Source organism: Urocampus carinirostris, chromosome 3 (genome assembly GCF_059441175.1).
Source record: "Urocampus carinirostris isolate Australia breed hairy pipefish chromosome 3, RoL_Ucar_1.0, whole genome shotgun sequence".
Lineage (NCBI taxonomy): Eukaryota > Metazoa > Chordata > Actinopteri > Syngnathiformes > Syngnathidae > Urocampus > Urocampus carinirostris.
Window position 1 is genome coordinate 48,243,032 of NC_142351.1, and position 16,785 is coordinate 48,259,816.

The 16,785-nt window shown below is 38.7% G+C and overlaps 1 protein-coding gene across 1 annotated transcript in view; it reads right to left on the minus strand.

Annotated features, from left to right (window-relative positions):
* emc1 (ER membrane protein complex subunit 1) overlaps positions 1-15,205 on the minus strand; it is a 19,887-nt gene extending 4,682 nt beyond the window's left edge. Inside the window, exons 1-20 of the mRNA XM_088332135.1 lie at positions 15,030-15,205; positions 14,135-14,262; positions 13,978-14,043; positions 13,813-13,906; positions 13,599-13,727; positions 11,863-11,989; positions 11,629-11,778; positions 11,387-11,554; positions 11,071-11,142; positions 10,880-10,978; positions 10,655-10,751; positions 9,322-9,438; positions 8,731-8,930; positions 7,424-7,573; positions 7,194-7,355; positions 6,988-7,107; positions 4,542-4,679; positions 4,308-4,481; positions 2,471-2,681; positions 1,314-1,398 (exon numbers count right to left, since the gene is read on the minus strand). Coding sequence (XP_088188261.1) covers positions 1,314-1,398; positions 2,471-2,681; positions 4,308-4,481; positions 4,542-4,679; positions 6,988-7,107; positions 7,194-7,355; positions 7,424-7,573; positions 8,731-8,930; positions 9,322-9,438; positions 10,655-10,751; positions 10,880-10,978; positions 11,071-11,142; positions 11,387-11,554; positions 11,629-11,778; positions 11,863-11,989; positions 13,599-13,727; positions 13,813-13,906; positions 13,978-14,043; positions 14,135-14,262; positions 15,030-15,121 — 2,579 coding nt within the window. The 5' untranslated portion in view covers positions 15,122-15,205. The remainder of the gene's footprint in view (positions 1-1,313; positions 1,399-2,470; positions 2,682-4,307; positions 4,482-4,541; positions 4,680-6,987; positions 7,108-7,193; positions 7,356-7,423; positions 7,574-8,730; positions 8,931-9,321; positions 9,439-10,654; positions 10,752-10,879; positions 10,979-11,070; positions 11,143-11,386; positions 11,555-11,628; positions 11,779-11,862; positions 11,990-13,598; positions 13,728-13,812; positions 13,907-13,977; positions 14,044-14,134; positions 14,263-15,029) is intronic.
* Positions 15,206-16,785: the final 1,580 nt, after the last annotated feature.

A 16,785-nucleotide genomic window follows, 5' to 3' on the forward strand; every position in this document is an offset into this window, starting at 1 on the left:
CTGGGTGCTTATGAAAGAGCTACTGGGTGTTTAACAATTCTTACAAAGCTCTTCATCATATAGTGTCTCAACGGTGAACTTGATGAGCTTCCGTAGGATTATTTAGCGATTTACAGTCAAAACGGGGTCCGTTGGTGTGACACCTTGACTGTGAACTCGAGTTGAGACTGTGCCCTATATATATAATGGACTGAACCGCTAATTCATAGCATTGTCTTTGCTTTTCACGTGCTCGAATCAACTTCGCATGTAACAATTCAGTAATTAGTTGCTCAAGCTCGATTTTATCGCTCAGCTAGATGAAAAGAGCCATAGGTTCCAGACCACTAACTTAACATGAACCAGAAATGAACCAATTGATAATAAAGTTACAGAATGTTCAATGGTTATTTTTTTGGGTTTTGATATTTAAATTTTCTTTACAAGTTTTAGCATTTTTGCCTGTATATGACCAATAAAAAGACAACTTACAAAGTTTGCAAAGCAGACCTTAAGTATCATGGCAGCAGATAAGTGACACAGAAACATTTATAGAGCATGTCGGACAGTCAAACAAAACAGAGTACGACTCAACTCTGTGAAACTCAAGTAACATTCGAGCCAAAACGGTTTTGATGACATGATTGTACATTTGATTGGACAAACATATTTTTAGTTGTTAAAACATTAAATACAACAAGCGTCAGTTGTTCAAAATTTATGATTTCAAACTGTTGAGAATCCTTGAGTTCTTTTGTTACAGACTTTGCAGTTGACCACTGAATGCATTAGAAAATATATCACAAAAGACTATCTTTTGGGGTTGTGCCTTATAATCTGCTCCGGTGTTATGACAGATGCACGTTTTTTTATGATTCAATGACTTTTGCTTTTTTTCCACCATTATTTACTGAACAAAGTTTTTTTTTTTTACCACCTAGAGGTGCTAAATATACAAACTGTCTCTTTAGTTTAAAAAGACAAATATTTTTGCCACAAATGATGTTCCTGATACTAAGTTGTGTAATTGTTTTTTTCAAAGTATTTACATTTGTATACATTTCTGTAAAAAAAATATCAAATCAAATTTATTTGGCAAGAACCTTTCAGCCAATGAATTGCTTCACAAAGTAATTTATAAAAACATTCAGTATGCAATAAAAAAAATACCCTCTTTACCCACCCAAAAACCAGGAACAACAAATACACAGACACACACAATGAATATGTGTTTAGCATTAGTTCTTAGTAGTGATAAAGGCAATTTACACATCCATATATGCTTATGATTCAAAACAAGACAAACAAAAAAACAGGTCGAATAAAGTACTCACCGACTCTGCTCAGATATGATTTCAGGTCTTCGGGGATCAAGGAACATTTTGGGCAGGGATAGAATTCCTCCTGATGGCAAGCAAACTATAGAAAGAGTCAATGGTAAAGTCAGGGTCTGTTCACCTATTTCGTGGCCAAATTCAAGCACTTTTTAAGCACTTTCAAGGCCAATCTTTCATTCCTTCCACTACCATTAGAAGACAAAACACTGAATTTTACACATTTTTCTAAGGGTAGGTTAAGGCGTTTCCAAAAGTGGCGCTAAAGGAGATTATCTCTGTTGTATCAATACAGGCACTTGTAGGCTTTGAAAACTGAAAAAAATGTGACAAAATGAATAGATTACAACATAGAACCTCCAGAGATGCAGAAATGCTTTTAGGCGGTTTTTTTTTTGTTTTTTTTTTAATCCGTTTGCATCACTGTGTGCTTTGGAGTAAATATATTACACAGTTTGATTCACAAGACAGTCCTGGATGTAATGACTCCATGTTTGCAACCATCAGCTGACTTCCCAGAGGACTTATTGGTGAGCAATTATGTATTTATAATTTTCGGGTATCTTGTTTCAGACTGATGGTGATATTCCTGTGAGGAGTACATTTTTAAATGGTCATCATATCTTGAATCCCATGAGTTTACGCTTTCCAATGATATGGGGCATAACGTATTTCAGTGGATGGTGACATTGTACAGACGCGTATTTGTTTATGAAAAGTCCAATGTCCCGACCGCAGGCCGCCGGAACATTAAGAGGTGAACTGCGGTTTGTATTTTTCTTTTTCAGGCAGTTTTTCATTAAAACTGCAACCTTTTAGCATCTTGATGTGATTTCCTAATGCACTGGTAAGGGGGTGAAACAACACTTCACATGGCAACGCCATACAAACCACTGCAATTGTGTCTGCGTCGTTTTTAAGCCGACTTTATTATTTTCTTATTTTTCTTCGCTTATTCGTGGTCGGTCAAGTCAGACTGACGAGAAATTTGGAAAGAATTTCAAGCATTTTCAAGCACTTAGCCCAATATTCAAGCATTTTCCTGGCCTAGATAACATAACATTAAAACTCAAGCATTTTCCCAGATTTAGGGCACCTGTGCAAATCCTGTAAAGTGTAGCTTTTTATTCAAACAAACTTTACACAGGCAAACTCACTGAGCAGATGGCGGCTGGTGATGCCTTTTTCGGTCAGCGTGGCTTCCATGGTGGAGATGGACGAAGGGAAGATGTAAGACTGCTGTAGCACCTGCGGGGCGTGCGGCCGATCCAGTGAGCTGAACACGGTGCTGTTGTACAACTCCATCCCCTCGTACAGCTCGATCACCGAAAACTCGTTCCTGCGGGACTTGGTGCTCCAGTACTCGTACTGCAAATAGACAACATGAGAACAATGAGAGAACTTTCTTAGAAGACTAGTGATGGGTGAGGCTCTTGCTACAAATACCCCCTCTGCTCCCGTTTTCAGCTAAAGTGTCAAAAAGAAGGAACTTCGAAAGGCACACCATTCATCCCCCAAGAAACCTTTTGTCTCAGATTATAGGAGTACCTACGCCAGTGTCTCCAACCTTTTTCAAGGCGAGAGCTATGTTTTGTTACTAATTAGCGGGAAGAGCACCCAGTTTTATATCCATCCATCAATCCATTATCTGCACCGCTTATCCTCAGTAGGGTTGCGGGGCCAGTTTCATATGCATTTGTGAAATGACTGATATTACTATGCTGTTACCATGTTATCGCCAGGTTAATTATTGGAAGTACAGTTAAATAGACTCAGTCAATAACTAATAATAACAATTTTAGTAGAAAATCACAATGTCCCAACACTGGTGAGCTATTTTCCCAACAGTTCCGCAGGCCCTTCAGCTGTCATTAAGGGGCACCCTAGTGCCCGCGGGAATCACGTTCGAGACCCCTCACCTACGCACCCTGATAGACAGACCGCCAGGGGTGTCAAACTTATTTGAGCTCAGAGCCAGATGCTAGAATAAACTCTTTTTTGGGGCTGACTAGTAGATTAAAAGGAAAAGGAGAGGGTTGAAGAGAAAGAGAGAAAGAGGGAGGGAGAGAGTAAGTAAGAGACACAGCAAGAAACACCGTTAAAGTAGGGAGAGAAGACAATAGTGGTGCTACAGGTCTGATAGGCTACATAACAACTCTCACAAGATACCCCTGCTGAGCCTGTATCTCACCAATGCCAGATCCATTACCCATGAAACAGTTGACTACAACTTGTGGGAAACTGCTAAATTCAGTGCAGTTGCATTTTAAACATTGAGTAGACCTGGCTCAATATGACGATAGCCTGATGCCTGAATGCATCTAGCCAGCGACTCTTTAAATCGCTTTCTTACACTGAAAGGAAAAGTCTCCCAATTTTGCTGTACTTCTGTGTAATGACAAAGACCAATCACTCCACAGCAATTTTGTGTTTTGTGGTTTTATTTGTAAATCTATAGTTGTATTTTTGTTACGCTTGTATACCCAGGGTTTATACACCTTATTCGATGCCAAATTCAAGCACTTCTCAAGCACTTTCAAGAACAATTTTAAAATTGTATTCAGTTTATTCATTTTACCTCCAAAAGGAAAAAAATCCAGCACTGATCAAATGAAAATTTGCTGTTTTTTTTACTTTGATGTCATACACATACTTCGTGCTATTTTAGCTGTTTCCATCTGCGATCTAGGATCATTTTTTTGGTCAAAGGGCTGCTATAAACGGACTTGAATTCTGCTGTTCTGCTTCAACAATGCACGAGCAGCTTGGCTTCGTCACACTGGTTGTAAACACGGAAAGGGCTCTATAAATGCAGATCAATACAGAAGGCAAAAAAGTACTGTATGTATAAAAACAAAAACATTAGCCAAATTCAGATTCATTTTAATTATATTGATTGAATGCACTCTGATTCGAGACCAATCTTTCAATCTTAAAGACTACTGATATTTTTCTTGTCGTTTTAATTATTTTATAAAATTACTAATGGCTTACCACCACCCAGTTTTCAGAATGCACGACGTGAACCGGTCCTCTGGCCTTCCTTTGAACCGCCTCGTGGATGATTCGACCAGTCACGCCATCAATCAGCAAGATGCCGATGAAGCTCCGCTCCTGGTGCGTGTCTGTGCTCTCGGTCACCACCGCCAGCAGATTAGGGTTCAAGTACTAGGTAACGCAAAAAAGCCAGTTAGAATCATTTTCTCGACGCACATCCTTTGTACCAACCTTGTAGAGGACACTGCGATCTCCCATAACACGACCCTGAGAGTGCACATGCTCGTTTGGCCGTTTCCCTTTAACTGAGACAATTTTCTGGACCTCTGTTGGGATAACGACCTCCCAGATGAGCTCAGTTGACAAATCCTAAAATTATAAAAAATAATAAATGTTTTTCATAAAGTTTGTGTCCATCTTCTCTTGTCTCAATGTTGTGTCATGGCTGTGTTGTACTGCCCTTTGTGGCCAAAATCTGCAGACCAGAAGGAGATATTTTTTTTTTTTTTGGTTTGAGAGCCACACCATATATTGAGACAAAATTCAACAAAACCGTTCAACCTGCTTTGCAGACAAAAGCTTATTCTTCAGCACATTTTAGTTCACTGTGTGACATTTGATGATTAGATAAAATTTTTGAAAAAAATAATTAAAATGCCAGAGCCTGTGTCCAAGATTTCAACCAATACACCCGCAAATACTTAATGTTGTTCAGGCTCATTTTGACCATCATTTTTTTCATAAATAATAGTTTCAAAACAAGGTGTGAGCAGTTTTTTTTTTTTTTATTTCACAAAATTCTGAAAACGTGAATCTAGACATATCTACTTACAGTGCAGACAGCGCAGGGCGGGAGACAGGAGATGGTGTCTTGCGCCTTTGCATAGCTCCATCCATCCCTACCGCTCACCCAATCAAATTGCTCTGGGTACTCTTCTGGTGTTTTGGCATATTTACAGTTGGTTATGTGGAAAATCATCATAAGGTGTCTCAACAGTGAACACGGATTATTTAATGAGCTTCCATATGAAGGATTCCTTAGCGATTTACAGCCAAAACAAGTTTTTTTTGGTGTGACACCTTGACTGTATACTGTAGTTAGAAATGTGCCCCATATATTTGAGGACATTTCAAAAGTATTCACTCATTCAAGTCAAGTATGACATGGAAAAATTTGCACGCAACAAATTTTGTCTCCAAGCCATACGTACTCATGAAAAGAGCCCTATATGGCCTGCGAGCCGTAAGTTCCTGACCACTGCGCTACAGTCATACTGTCTAGACATGTGTTTCTCCACCTTTTTCTGAGCCGAGGCAAGCTTTTAATTAAAAATATCATTTTTTAATCAAGAAATCTCGAACTATACAGTCTGTTGAGCATGTTTATAAATTAGTCCCGGCACTGGTTTTATTTATTTATTTACGTTCTATTTATTAATCTTAAATTATTATGTTAAATTAACACAATGAAGTTTCTTCTATCATTTGTGGCCACCGTAGCTCAAGAGGTAATACAGGTTTGTTTATTTGGGTTAAGTAGTAATAATTTAGGATTTTACGATATTATTAACCTGCTTTTCAAAGTGGACCATTTCATTATATGTTTTTCTAGAAAAGGAAATAGCACATTATCTGCCCGAGGAACTAATTTTTTTTTTTTTTTTTTTTTCTTTTTAGAAAACTATAATATTAAAATCAGCAAGGTTTTGTGCAACATTTTTATTCACTTATTTGATTTACTGTAACTTAAAAGGTGGCGTCTGTAACTTCAAAATATTCTACATGCTGATGCCATCCTCTGGCTGAAATCATCATGGCAGCTTCTGTCAAGCTCCTTTTGTTGCACCTACAAGTATGTGAAATTCTTAGACATGGTCAAATAAACTTCTTCTTTCATCTTTTTGGGGGGGTTTGGGTTGGCATTTGAACTGTATTTGAAACAGCCCTTTTCTTCCCTACAACATTTTTATCCTATAACAAAAGAAAACCGCGATCACATTTGCCAATTACTGAACTCTCCCATGCCCTCCGCCTCCTTTCCTCCAGCGTAATACACTCTGTGGCTGGGACACAAAGGGTAAAAGTAAGATAAAGTATATAAAATATAAAATTAAAAAAGATAAAAATATAAAAAGGCTCTTTGAACTCAGTAGGGCATTGATAACACATAAGAGAAAACATTTGATTTCAAACTTTTTGAGGACACCCCCAGCTACACACCACATCCAATAAACAGCCTCATCAAACAAAATAAGTTGTTAAAGATATTTTTCTTTACCGTCTCTCGAGCAGAAAACTAGTACAAGAAAAAAAATGGTCATCTGCTGCACACTTCTTATATAAGCGAAGGTTACAGTTACTCGGCTGGTCATTTTAAGAAAGCAATGGGTGAACAACGATGTGCATTTTTTCAAAGATAAAGTTGAGGTATTTCGTGCGGCACACTGGTTAAAAAAACTGGACGGAGTGATGTGCGAACTGCTTAATTTAAATGTTTTAATTTGTTATTATTGAATGTAAGGAATTAAGTAGCCATTTTCTGAATAAATTGCATGAAAAGTCATAAAAGTTAATAAATACAGCTACTTAGTTGTTAACTTGCCAACCCTGACCAGTTTGTAGCCATGATTAAATAAACCCGTCATAAAAAAGCCACAGCAATACTAGTGTTACTTGCCGTTTGGAGCCTGTATCCAGACAATTTGCCATGGCTGGAGTCCACCAGGTAGAAAAATATAGAAGAAGCCATTTCCTGGAGTTGCTGCAAGACATTTTTTGTAGAGGGGAAGGCTAAAACCTGTGGTTTAAAAAAGAAAAAAACTTGAGTCGTGGTTCTGTTCCCATCGCAGCAGCACGGTATTTTGAATCAGTGTGCATTTTAACCTTAAACTGCTCATCAACTAGAAGTAAGACTTTAGCATAATCCTGGTCCATGAGCGGTAGCATGAGTGACTGAAGTATTGGCTGAGGTAAACCCGGTGGGGCGACGTGGCTCTTCTTCCCAAAGATTGGGTTAAATACATGGAGTGTTGTTAAGCCTGTATCCTTGTAGGAACCCAAAGAATTATACATTTAAAATAAATTCTGCATTTCCAAATCACATGGTCTCATACTTTGTCTTTGATTAGCAACGTGCACTGTGGGGGGTGAGGGAAGTGGGCAGTGGTCCTCTGCACCATGAGTTTAAAGGCCGCATTGGATGGAATGTTCTCCAGGTAATGCCGCCATAAAATAGTGCCCGTCTTGCTGTCAATGCCAAAGAGCTGAAGGGACAAGAGCAGGGATAGCATTATTAGGAACTAAAGTAATTAGACTTTTTGCAAGTATACAAATAAAACCTCTCTAAGATTGTCTGCATCACTGGTTTTACACAGAAGCCACACTAAACAGTTTTGCCATTAGCAGGGTTTGGATGGAAGTTTTTCTCGTAAGAGCAACCGTCAGATACCGATTTTAGCCTATTTTAAAATTAATTGGCATGTTAAAATTGTATCACGCTTTCATAAAAGAAAATACATATACTTACTCAAAGAGAGCAAGCCCTGGCCTCAAACCTCGGAGTCTGAGCATCAGTGTCACTATATTTTTAAAATCCGGAATTAATCAGAGTGATTTATTTTAACAACAGTTCCCTCATTCGCTTTGTCAATGCGGATTTACAACTGAAGGGCAGTAAAGGCCATTCTTTCAGTCCGCCAACCCCTAATAACCAGTAACATGCAGTCAGAGGAGGCATGTGAGCGTATGCCTCACCTGTCATCATGGAAATATAAAATATAAAAATATTAAATGGTCATAGTCAGTGTTACAGTTGCTAAATTTTCAAATACATTATAAATATTATAAATACAATTAGTATGTAATGAATTACTCCGCTGAGCGTCTGCTGATGCGTGCATTTCAATTGCCTTATGTACAAGGCCGAGAGTGAGACCAATGATTATGATTTGGCGCACACTTCAGCCCCAAACATTATAATTAGCGATAATATTAGCAAGCTGACAGCAAGTCAAGCCGTCCGGTATGTTTTTATAATTTTGTGCATTTTAAAAAAAAATCTAGAAAAAGAGATTTTTATTCAAAGGAGCAGCGCAATAACTTTATTTACAAGTTAAGGTAGGACAATAAAATATTATTTTTCTCTGCTCAAGTTTATATATTGCGTTCTTGCTATGCCAACCAAATTATGAATAAGATGTGGCTTCATTTATTTGTAGATCAAACTGCCTCACAAGAGAGAAACCTCAACACACGCCACTGCTGGTGATGGAATTCACATCACTCCAAAAGATGTAAAATAAAATAAATAAATAAATACTGCCAACTTTTATCGTAATACCCAACTTTACTACAGCCTTAAAAAAAATATGATATGTAGAACAACCTAATGATAAAATTGGAAGAAGTATACAAAGCAAACCTTTCCAGCTGCGGTGACCATGACCATCATTTTCTGGAGGTTGAATTCATCTCTGGACAGAGTTTCAATGCTCACGTCACTCTTGACATGGCTGTGAGGCTTGCGTGCATCGTAGAAGAGCTTCCAGAGGTGAGCGATCCAAGCTTGCAGGAGGATGAGCTGGGAGGTCAGGCGCTTCAGCACCATGGACACCAAGCCATCTTAACAGTGCAAGTGAAGAACTTTCATGTCACGGTTCCATGTCACAAGTACAGTACACGGTGAAATTACATTAAAGTGAGAGAATTTGTGCTTAAAATTACACCTTCTTCAAATACGTCATAGCGATCTAAAAGAAAATTGCCCGTTTCAATTTGTAAAACATGAACACTAAGAGCACAAAAAAGGACTTTGCTGGAGAATTTTGATCAACGATAATCACAAAGGCCAAGAATTTGGTTTTTACCTTGAATGGCTGAATCCAAGTGCAGCAATAAAGCAAATTGAAAAAAGTGACTGTCAAAGCATCAAAATGATTCATGCACGCACCGCCACTCAGTCAGAATTCTACAGGGCAACGTGTTTCAAAGGGAAAACGGCGAAAACATTTACCGGCTTTTTTGCCAAATTCCCCCTCCAACTCTGCCTGTGTTCCTGTTAGGGGCAAATCCACCATTTCCATGGTTAAGACGTCTGAAAGGGACTCTTCTCTTGTCCACATGACACGCCCTAAAAACAGACAAACAGACCGGTCATTAAAAGTTTGCAGCAGGCAAACCGTAAGCTTAATTTCTTTCATATGCGAATTTATCCATTTGAGTTTATTTTTACAGGCTGATGCTTTTTTTTTTCCTGCTACTTCAATAATTTAGAGCACGGTCCTCAGCAATGTTCCCTCTAAGCTTCCAGGGGTCTGAGAAATCACGCAAAATCTGTGCGCATCGCGCTTCGAACTAAATTTAGCAACATCAATCCTGCGTGTTGCAACCATTTTACTTGCATGTATTTTCCCTTTTTGTGACTAATTTTACATGGATGCAAGCAACATAATCTGAAAAGCCATTTGGGACCCAGCTCTTTTTAGTCAGCCACTAATCAGCACTAAAGAGCCGCATGTTGCTCCTGAAACGCTGGTTGCCAACCCCCGCTCTAAACCATGATGTTGAATAATCTGTTCTCAGGTTACTTGACAGTTGTGTTGAAGCTTCCCTGTTTGCCACTATATAGAGAAGATGCAAAGAGGACAACTTGGAACTGTGACCCTAAATATTTATCATGATTGCCTTTATTTGTGTATGTAAGTAAAGGGCTAATGAGCTTACCCAATAAATTTTATATTCCAATAACAAATAATATTTTCACTTCACAAATATCACTGTCTGCTATGTGATATATTCAATCAAAGCTGCTTATCCAAACAAACAATGATCCATTAAGAAAAATCTGTGCAGAAATTTACTTAATACATGTTAGAGGTTAGACCGTGGGCCCTGGCACCAACACACCCCGTACCAAGCCCAAATTTAGGATTTTTTTAAAATTATCCACATGTTATGTGTTCTACAATATGTTCCTTTTTCTCTATGGAAGATCCGGGCAGCGTGTGTGCCACGGCAGCCGAACGGTGCCACTACGGACAATCGATGCTGTCACTGTTCGACACATATGCTTTTCAGTGGCACTGTGGGACAGAAAGCAGGCGCCCGGCGGGTGAGTGGTGTTGGGGGTGGGGAATTGTTTTCAAAGACGACCAAAATTACTCTTCGCCCTCACATATAAAACGTGAAAGTTTGGGTTTACTCTGGGCTTTGTACCTCAAATCAAGTTAATCTGTCAGTCTTGGGTTAGTTATGGAACGGTTAACGGTGAAAATCAAGGGAATATATTGGGGTTGGTATTTTGACTGATGCAGTCCTCTTCCCCTTTGTTTCCCAAAAACTAATACCTGGCTGTTGCATGAAGCTCAACGTGTGGTCTTCAGTCTGCACCATGACCCTGTAGCCTACAGAGTCATCCTTTTTTAAGAAGGTCTGAACGTACAGCTAAAAAAGAAAAGAAAAACAATGACAACATTGCCATAAAGTCTTCAGCAAGTCCACCAGTACATCACCAGGAAGGACTGATCCAGGCTTTTAATAGAACTTTAAAACTGGCAAAAATATTCCCTTACCTTCTCGGGTTTGCCACCATTCGGGTCGATATTAACATTCAAGGTTGTGTCAATGAGTCTCCGTCCAGTATCTGCGCTAAACAAGTTAATAACACAGGCCTAGGAGAAGAAAATAAATGGATTCTCAAAATTGATCAGCAAAGACCCAGTTAGATTCTAGTTGCTTACTTGATATTCAAATGTTAACTCACAGTTTTATTCTTGGGTGACATAACAGCAAGGACCGTCTTATCGCCAGTGGTAGAAAATGAAGCTAGCATCGCCTGCAATTTGAGACAGAGATGCCAAGTGTTCATGTGGATAAAGCATGATTCAATCATATTGGATAAATGGATGCAGGGACACAAAATATTTTAAAAATGTGAGAATTCACTCAATAAATGCAATATGCACATTTTTTGAATAAGGTTTGAAAAGAGTAACGTCCAGCGACAAAAGCCAAAAAACAGTTATGGAGTAGCATAGATGTAAATAATATGCCAGAATTGTCCATGTTTATTGACATACAGGCTTGAGGTCTCTCAGTGTGAGAATCTGCCCATTGTTGAGCTGAAGAAGAAGATAATGGTCAGCACTAAGTTGAAGGAGAAATTCAGGGAGTGGACTCCGTGACGGATTTGGTTGGGTGGACACCACAACTGGACGAAAGGCGGACGCAACATCAAGTCCCAGTGACTGGGGATGGGAAAACGGATTGAAACAAATTAATACCAAAGAAAACATGGGGAGGAATTTACAAAAGCAAATACCTGTAGTGAGATTTGGGTCATTTCTTTTTGTGATTGCACATTAAGCATGTACAGAGAGCTGGAAGAAGGATCAACGCACATTAAAGTTCCTTGGCCAACCATGGCACAACTTGCTTGTATATTGGACAGCCACGGTGCTTCCACTGAAACCTCAACAAGCAAAGAACAGAATTTGATCAAAATGCTGCAACAATACCCTTGTATAACATAAATTAAGTTTTGATTTGTTAATACCTGCTTCATTATTTCTCCATCTTCTACACTATACGTAACAATAGCAATGTGGGAATGAGGCAGGATCCCAAAGACATACACTTCCCCAGTTCCTTCAGAATAAACAAGTTGGTAATCCACTGTCTCACTGGAAATGCAGAGAAAATAAAACAAATGAGTTTTAAATACCGCCCTGGAAAAAAACATACATTATGGAAAATTTATCACTATGAAAAAAGTGAATCGTTTTGTTTTTTTAATCTTGTGTGTACTAAGTGTTGGTGTAAAAAGGTTGTAGTTTTTTACCCAGTTTTTGGATAAGAAAATCCTTGATAACAAAACAAGGCTTGACTTCCACATACTTTGATGACACCAAACCAAGTGTCCAACAAGAATTTGGTACAATTATGTAACATCTTATTAAAATAAATAGTAAAAGAGTGATAAATATGGTGAGTTTATGATCCAGAGCTACAACATAATGTGCATGATAGAAACCATATTGAAAGGGGTAATATTTGACCACCAAATGTTGCCGTACGGCAGGGGTCGGGAACCTTTTTGACTCAAAGAGCCATAAAAGCCAAATATATTAATTTTATTTTGGCAAAGAACCACAACATATATAATGAGACAAATTTACTAATTTGCTAAACCTGCGCCCCAGACAAAAGCTTAGTCTTCAGCACATTTATTTTTGATGATTTGATAAAAATTATGAAAAGAGAATAATGCCAGAGCCCGTGTCCCAAAATCAACAAACATACCACTTTAACCTTGTCTCTTTTTTGCAATTATTCAAGATCGGTTAAACTCATTTTGACCCTTTTTTTCCATACATATTGGTTTCAAAACCAGATGCAAGCAGTTATTTTGTAAAAACGTCACAACATTCTGCTAACAGGGAGCCTGATGTGCTTACCTTTGGCGCAGATGGCGTAGGGCGAAGGATGGGAGGGAGTGCTTGCACTTTTTGCATACCTCCACCCATCCCTCCCACTCACCCAATCAAATAACTTTAAATTCTCTTCCGGTGTTTTAGCATACTTACAATTTGTTCTGTGGATTTCATCTTAAGGTATCTGAACACTGAACACAGATTATATAGTGAGCTTTTATAAAAAAGGATTTTTTAGAGTTGTACAGCCAAAATGAGTTTAAGGGTTTGTTTTTTTTGGGGTTTGACACCTTGCCTGTAAATTGTAGTGAAAAACGTGCCCTATATATTCTGCGAAGTACTGCATTGTTATTCAGCTTTGGTTTGGCTTTGCGTGTGAACAGGATTAATGGCTCAAGTTTTGAACGAGATGGAGAAAATGTATAGGTCTCCAACCCCTGTTGTATGGTGTAGTGCAACTGAAAACAGGTCATAAAAAGCATAAGGAACAAAACAAACTAAGAAGATTCAAAGTGACCAAATCGTATCATTTTAGATTAGAGTTTTTGGTTACCTGTAGAAAGATGGCGGACAATTATGTCAGCTCCATTTAAGTGAGGCTCATGTAATGTACAAAAATGCAAATTTCTCGACCTATGAGTATTTGAAAAAAATGCAAGTTGATGTGATGGTTAATGTATTCTTGCTCATATAAATCAAGAGTGAAGAATGAAGTTGTTTTGACCATTAAGAGGTGCTAAATAATACATACTGTCCCTTTAAGGAATGTATACTGTAGTTGTTTAGTCTTCCCGACTTTTAAAACTTTCAAACTCATTTAAATGGTATTTTTAAGAGTACACCAAAGTCATATACTAACCTATCAGGAAGATTCTCAACCCACTTTTGATGACCATTGGAAAGATAATGAAGAGACAGAGCACTTTTCTTTAAAATAGCCACGTGTTTCACTATGTCTTGCTGTCCAACAAAAGATGCTGCCTGGTAACTGTAATGTTGAACAAAACCAGAAGTCATTAGAGAGCGGTACTGACAATTTGCTGCCTATTGGTACAACGGAAGCTGTCCTTCACCTGCCAGAATCCAGGACGATCTCCCAATGCAAACCACCAATATTTACATCCCAGGATCGCAGTATGCGTCCATTTCCCACCACCAGCACAGCGTCTAGTAAACATTATCATCTTTTTAAAACACACATTTTATACTGTACATATAAGTTTGTTTCACTAACGCACCTGATCCATGATGCAGAAGAGCATCGATGTTTCCCTCTGGTCCGGTCTTGTCAACATGTCGCCAAACTGTGATAGAAATTAAATGGAGCCCTCACAAAAGTAACGCTTGCCATGTCAACTGGGAAAAAGTCCAGGGAGAGATGCTCAACATACTCACAAAGTTCTCCAGTTCTGGTGTTCATTGCAGCAAAGACGTTTTTCTCAGTTGCCAGTATCACCTTTTTGGATGACTGAAGGTGAGCATCAAAATGGGCAAAGCGGACATTGCCAACATATTGCTGCCGCCTGGTGATATAAAGCAGATTATATATATATATATATATTGCAAAATGTTAAACGAATGTTATACAAAGTCTGAAAGAATGTGAAAAGTTGGAAATTAAATCTTCCAATCAATCAATTAACAATCAGTATACCACTAAAAAGTAAAATTAAGCATCTCTTGTGAAAACTATTGAGAACATGTTTGAGTACATTGACTGTGGAATGCTGCATTGAGGAGTATATGTATTAATTCTCTTCATTTTTCAACTGCACTTGTTTGCAATTCGGAGCTAATTAAGAACTAATTCATAATATTGTAAAAACAGCACAATGAAATGATATGATAAACACAATTATATTAACTTTCAATAGAACAAAATACTGTAACTATCAACCATATTGGACTTTTTTTCGAGAAAGACCGAGTCTGAATGTTGTAGTTGCATCATTATAGTAACATAGTAGATAATGCACTGTAGTATACGTATGAATTGTGGTGGGAAAAATTATCAGAATAAAAGCAATACTTCATAGCAGCACTCAATCTTGTCAATGACGCATAGTCAATTAATAGTTAAACAGACAAGTTATTCAACGTAATATAAAATTCAGTATCGTTTTACATTCAATGGCAATTTCCAGTGATGCAAAGTCTAATTCGGATCAAACTCGATGTAAAAAAAAAAACACCGGCAGACCCTAGCAGGTGTTAGCATTAGCATGCTTTGAACTCATTCAAGGTTTTGGAAGCGTACGTTTTTTTCAAACTTTGCAATAATATTTATTACCAGTCAAATTTTCCGACTTGATCTTCAAACACAGCATCGACAGCAACGCACAGCACAATCACCATGAACGTTAACATAAAGAGTTTAGCCATTACAAGTGTCAAAGATGCACCGCACTACGGATCTAAAACGCCGGAAATAGGACCGTTTAACATTTCTGTTTCGTTTTGTGAGACTTGCTGCCCTCTACAGTATGGAGGGTTTAAGATAAGTCTATCGATCTATCTAGCTTGGTCATATACCTCAAGAGGGGTGACCGACAGCAAGACAAACACATACAATAACAAAGAAAATAAAAAGAGGAAAAATAGCACAAAACACACACAAACATTTTAGGACCATGGCCAACCCAAATGCCCAAACACACAAACAAGTTAGGCACCTCGGCACCTAAGTTGGTCAAAACACGGCATTTGGATGGACCAATAAGTAACATTTCAGTTTTTTCAGAGTTCAGGCACAAGTTGAGTGACATCCATTCTTTTATCTCAGTGAGGCAGGCCTCCAAATTTCCACAGTTTTGTGTGGCAGATTCCTCCATCGGAAGATATAGTTGAGTGTCATGTGCGTAGCAATAGAAACTGATATTATACTTGCGAATAATATCACCTAATGGAAGCATGTAAATGCTGAAATGAAGGCGGCCAAATACTGAACCCTGCAGAACACTACAGGTAACACTAATGGTCTTGGATGTAATTTCACCATATTTAACACGGTGCGTCCTATCTGAGAGGTAGGATCTGAACCATAGGAGGACGGTTCCTGAGAGACCAATCCATTTCTCCTACTGGTCAAGTAAGATATTATGGTCCACAGTTTTAAAGGCAGCACTAAGGTCCAGCAGCAGCAAGAGTGATGAAGCGCCGGGGTCCATTGCCAGTAGAAGATCATTGATTACTTTAATCAGGGCTGTCTCAGTACAGTTTTTAGCCCTGAATCCTCATTGCAGAGATTCAAAAAGATTATTCAGGGACACACCCTGAACCGGTTGCCAGCCAGTCGCAGGGCACACAGAGACATACAACCACTCGCTCATTCACACCAAGGGACAATTTGGACTGGCCAATTAATCTGAAATGCATGTTTTTGGAATGTGGGAGAAAACCGGAGTGGAAACATGCACACTCCACACAGGAGGTTTGATCTCATGACCTCAGAACTGTGCCGCACACGCGCTAACCACTGCGCCGCATCAAGGTCAGTTAAATTTTGACCTTTTATTTCCATACATATTTGTTTCAAAGTGATAGAGAGTAATATGTTTATAATATTTAGAACTGAAGGTCCAAAGACCCCAAAAATACCTTTAATCATTGAACCAGGAAGCGGGTAAATGAAATGGTAAAAGGTCTGCATTTATATAGCACTTTTCAAGTCAATGAAGACCTCCCAAAGCGCTTTACAGTGTGCTTCACACTTACCCATTCACACACACACTCACACACCAATAGCGGCCATGCAGCCATGCGAGGCGCCTACCTGCTTATTGGGGGCATTAGGGATTCAGTGTCTTGCCCAAGGACACTTTGAAATATAACAAACCTGCAATCTCTTGATCCCAAGACGAGCGCTCTACCTCCTGAGCTAATGCTGCCCATGGTCAAACAGGCAAGTAGTCTGTATGGCCATATTCGCCACCTGTTTAAGATTATCAGGTGACAGATCACTAAATCAGGGAAAAAAATCCCTGGACAGCCACTATGTTGCGCATCTATAATTTTCACACCTTAAATATGTGACGTATTTACATGGT